General features: G+C 37.3%; 1 protein-coding gene and 1 long non-coding RNA gene across 2 annotated transcripts in view; both read right to left on the minus strand.

The window, feature by feature from the left end:
- Positions 1-2,607: 2,607 nt before the first annotated feature.
- The window catches only part of LOC116696567 (uncharacterized), an 8,952-nt gene continuing 6,556 nt past the window's right edge, over positions 2,608-5,003 (minus strand). Inside the window, exon 3 of the long non-coding RNA XR_004333776.1 lies at positions 2,608-2,747. This is a non-coding gene — a long non-coding RNA (uncharacterized LOC116696567). The remainder of the gene's footprint in view (positions 2,748-5,003) is intronic.
- Positions 2,856-5,003, minus strand: part of LOC116696557 (uncharacterized) — a 4,612-nt gene continuing 2,464 nt past the window's right edge. Inside the window, 2 exon segments of the mRNA XM_032527614.1 lie at positions 2,856-3,164; positions 4,655-4,701. Of these exon segments, the coding sequence (XP_032383505.1) occupies positions 3,039-3,164; positions 4,655-4,701 (173 nt within the window). The 3' untranslated portion in view covers positions 2,856-3,038.

Genomic DNA, 5,003 nt, shown 5'->3' on the forward strand with positions numbered 1-5,003 from the left:
ACACACACTCACACACTCACACACACACACACACTCATGAGGTAAAAAACAGTACCAGGACCGCTGTCGCGGCTGGAAAAAGAGAGTGAATGCTAAACTTTCACTCATAATTCTCATGCATTGTTTACTAACATCTGCAGTTGGCCAAAACAGTACAAATTACAGCTTTAAGGGGACTTCCATGGTGTCTTATATCTACACAAGCTATTGGTAAAGGTGCAATATGTAAAACTGACAGCCAGTGTTTAGAACAGTTACTGGATCACAAATTCAAAATACTGTAGAGACTCGTCTGCTGTGTGTAAAAAAGCCCATCAGCGGATGTACTTTCTCCGTAAGCTTTGCAGTTTTAATGTCAACACTGTTTTTAAGAAGATGTTTCACTCTTGTTTTATCGAATCAGTACTTACTTTCTCTATTATCTGTTGGCATGGGCCACTTTCTATTAAACAGAAAAATGGCATACAAGGTATTGTAAAGGTGTGCCGCAAAATTGCGGGCAACCTACATGACCTGTATAAGGCTATTATAGGGTTATCCCAATTGTCAATAATATCCTGTAAATACAAATTTAATTCATGTTGTAGTCCTATTGTGGTTGTGTTTATTTTTGTTGTTGTTTGGTGTATATATTGTTACTGCTGGCTGTGATCCAAATTGCCCCTCTGGAAAAATAAAGTGACCTTGACCTTGACCTAGAATTACGGTAGGAACCGCTAAAAATGACACTACCTTGCCATCCTCTCCATCCGACTGAACACACTTTATTGACTTAAAATTACGGCAACAATCACTAAACACACTGCAAATTCATGGCCCTCTCTTCCCAATTTACAGCCAACCCTCTCTTGGCATAAAATGACTCACCATTGGGCGCCTGGGTAGCTCACCTGGTAGAGCGTGCGCCCATATATAGAAGTTTACTCCTCAATGCAGTAGTCGTGGGATTGACTCCAACCTGCGGACCTTTGCTGCATGTCGTTGCCCATCTCTCTACCCCTTCATGTCTTCAGTTGACTAAAAAGGCCCCAAAAAAATCCAATAAAATAAATAGATAAATAACTCACAGTTGTCTGGTACGGCTGCTAAACAGGTTACACGTAAACAGCCATGGCCCGAGTGCCTGGTCCTCCGGTAACATGGGCAGACTTAGCAAGTCGGGATCACTTTACTCTCAATTGTTTTTGCGAGTAACCAACTTGGGTAGCTATATAAGCTAGCTATATATCTATATATCTATATGTATCTAGCTATATAATTCAATGTGAGTACACAAATGTTAAAATGACATAAAATGCCCGTCCCTTGTAACGTTAGCTGTGATAAATTAGCCTTGAGGAAATTAGCCAACTCAACGTCCTTTTGGGCTCTAAGCTGTCTCCATCTTTCATACATCTCCAAAATTTTCCCAGGGTTTGTAACGTCTCTGGTCACGCAACTGAAACATACCAGTTTTTTTATTAGCATTTATCTACGTTGATCCCGCTCATTTGCTGGCTGCTTTCATGGCGATGCTTTCCTATGCTGTGACACTACGCAATCAGTCTGACTGCCTTTTCTGCCGATGGTCGGCCGTCGTGTTGGTGTGTACAGCGCAGCTGACGAGCAGTTGCTCTAAACGTTGAATACCGATGCGAATGGGTGACCCAGCTTACCAATGGATGATAACGGCTTAATGATCCTACTAACTAGAAGATGGAGTAGAGCCAAACTGCCTTATACCTGCGGTAGTAGTAACAACTGATAACACCCATTCAATCGGCTGATAACATTCATAGCAGAGGGTGATCTTCTTTGTCCTTGCATGTTCACCTAACATGAGCCGGACCCTCCTACTAATTGAACATCAGGTGTTTTTATCAAACAAAATAATCTGAGTAAATATTCTGTCTCTAAAATCACAAAATGAAGAACTTAATGGATTCTCGCTTTAACGGTACACATATTACTGTGATTATTGAAGATTAACCTCACAAGCAGTAACAATAATAAAACAAACAAAAATAAAAAACACGGTAAAGCCTGACACATGATAGAATAGAATAGATTAGCCAGAAAATTCAAGTTTTGGAACAGAGATGTTTAATAAACCTTTTAACAAAATCCCCCAATTGGTTTGGATCACATTTGATACATTGGGCCTTTTGGGCAACTTTTTGCTCACAACAATGTTAATTTTAGATACATAAACAGATTTTGCCCATAACATATTGAAAATATAGAACATTTCAAGCAGTATTTGTCTTAGCGATTATGATTTCAGGGGGAATTGTTATTGTGAAAATACCCAAAATGCATTTTAAGATGGCATTTTATTCATTAATACCATTAATTAAATCATCAAAATAGTGTGTTTGTATTGTTCTAGGCATGATGTAGATTACATTACAAGCACACTTGGACCCTCGTTACCAGTAAGGTCAGTTAGAGGGATAATGATGTAGATTACATTACAAAAATGTGACATGACAGTTCAGATACAGTTTTAACTTGATTTAACTGTTATATAAATAATTGTTAAGTAATTGTTAAGTAATTATAAAATAAATAAATAAATAAATAAGTTATTCTTACCGTAACTTCATGAAAATCAACAATTTTTTTCCTGCCAAAAATGTGTGGGGGATTTAATGACAGCAGCCATTTTGAAAATATAAAAAAGCCCTTCCACTTCTTGCAGTGGAATGATAATCCACTAGAGGGCAGAATACATGTATCAGATCACACACAACAGGTGTTTAAGGAAACTTTTTGACAAAGTTGATAAGATAGAGGTTTCAGAAACTTGCATAGCAAATATGATACAAATGGTTCTACAGGGTAAGAATAATAACGAACAAATTGTTTTGGTTTCATCCAAGCAGCATCGTTAAGCACAAGTCTCTATCCTAAACAAATGTCAATATTAAACTATCAACAATGTAATTATTGCAAAAGTCACTCTTCTCATCTTATTCACCTAAACACAAATCAAAGCTGCATGGAAGTAATTTTATGTGACAATGAACACATGAGACATTCTTTATGGTTACAGCACTTTACTGAACGTTTGTCATGCCAGAGTACAGACAGTCTTGTGGTAACTCCCTGGTATTCTTCCATATTTTAGCATTTCTTGAGGGGAAATCCAGTGCTGCGTAGTTCAGGGCCGTCTCTTCAAAATCCTGCAGAGGATAATTATAATTGTTAGATTTTAAAGCAGTTTTACCACAACCAATACTAAATGGATTCAATACAACCATTAAAAGCTGTGACATCAACTAGGGGTGAAAGAAAAAAATCGATACAGCATAGCATGCAATAATTTTCCGAGGAAATGCTGTATCAATACACAGACGCCGTGTGTTGGTCAATTTGTCCACTTTACAATCCCATTTTGCACTAATAAAATTTAAGTGAGATGATCAAACAGAGAAATGTATCTTTTTAGATTAAACAGATGTTGAAGTTTCCTTTTGGGGACATCATTTGAAATTGGGAAAATTTGAAGTTGAAGGTATTAAATTGCAATATATTGCAGAATATTGCAGTATATTTAAAATGCCAATAATATCATATTGTGGCATACGTATTGTGATAATATCGTATCGTAAGGCCTCTGGTGATTCCTAGTGTCCAATGTGCTGTAAAGGATCCAAAGATTGCTGATTTATGTTCTAACCAAGATGTTGAACCAGGAACACATCTTTAAATAACAAGCTGCAATTCACCTTAATTTACAGCAAATATGTGATGGATAGAGACTGCCCTCCCAAAATAAAAAATGGATCAGGCCTTTTAGCAAGTGCAGAAAAACAACAATGTTTACATTCAACTGACAAAGTCCTCGAGCAGATGCAGTGTTATGACTCCTTTCCATCAGGAGCAAAGGAGGAGGTAGAGTGATGTTTAAGAGCCACCGTCTGCAGATGGAGGAGATCACCATGTTCATTTCCCATTTCCAACCAACAGTTAATGTTATTGTCCTTTTTAACTATAACTAAAATAGTTCCTTAATATTATCCATGTGTTTTTAATTGTAATCATGACAACAAAGGTCCCCTTTGACCTTAACTTTGGAAGCCTACTTATTTAAACTCAAACCAGCTCGAGCAAAGTCGTTTTAGTGGCTTAAACTTACCAAACCTTACCACAAGATCAGAAAATCTTGTTTTCTAAACTGTGATGTTCAGATAATAAATGTCTCATTCTGAAGGCCATGCACCAATGTAATTAGTCCTTTGATTTAAGGGATTTGTTGAATAGAGGCTAGGTAGTTCCTGGACAATAATTGTTTACCCCTTTCAGCTCAGAGATCGTTTATTTATTTATTGTAGCTCAGCAGTAGAGCGGGTCGGCCCTCAACCACGAGATTGGTGGTTCCTCCAGCCACATATCAAAGTGGCCTCAAGCAAGACACTGAACCCCAAGTTGCTGCAGAGATTGAATTTCACTTAATTGTACTGTACGATTGAAAGTAAAGAATAATAGTTTTGTCTTCTCAAAATTTAAACAAACATTAATGGGAGTTGCATGGCTCAACATGTTCTGTGTCTTTTAAATCCTATAAATCAGCATTTGCTTTGCCATCCATGACCTTTATCCAGTGTAGAATAACCACACAGCCTATTTGATTCAACTCTAGTCATGCATTAGATATTACAATTATATTTACCACATTTCTTGGTTGATCCTCATATTGAGCCAGATTGGAAGCTTGTCCTGTTAATAAAACAAATAGGGCATTACTGTAAATAAAATTATTGTTTTCTTCCTACTTTAATGTTCCTTGGGACCGCCAAATATCCACTCACAAGCTGGTCACAAAACATTTAACCATTCACTGGCTTCTATTGCATTACTGAGTGTAGCTGAAAAACACACACACACACACACAAGGACATAGTTGTAACCCGGATGCTTATTTAAACAGATGCAACTGTAAATAACACCTGATTGGTTATAAAACACAGACCAACACACACACATACAAACACACACACACACACACACACACACACACA

The sequence above is a fragment of the Etheostoma spectabile genome, chromosome 10 (genome assembly GCF_008692095.1).
Source record: "Etheostoma spectabile isolate EspeVRDwgs_2016 chromosome 10, UIUC_Espe_1.0, whole genome shotgun sequence".
NCBI lineage: Eukaryota > Metazoa > Chordata > Actinopteri > Perciformes > Percidae > Etheostoma > Etheostoma spectabile.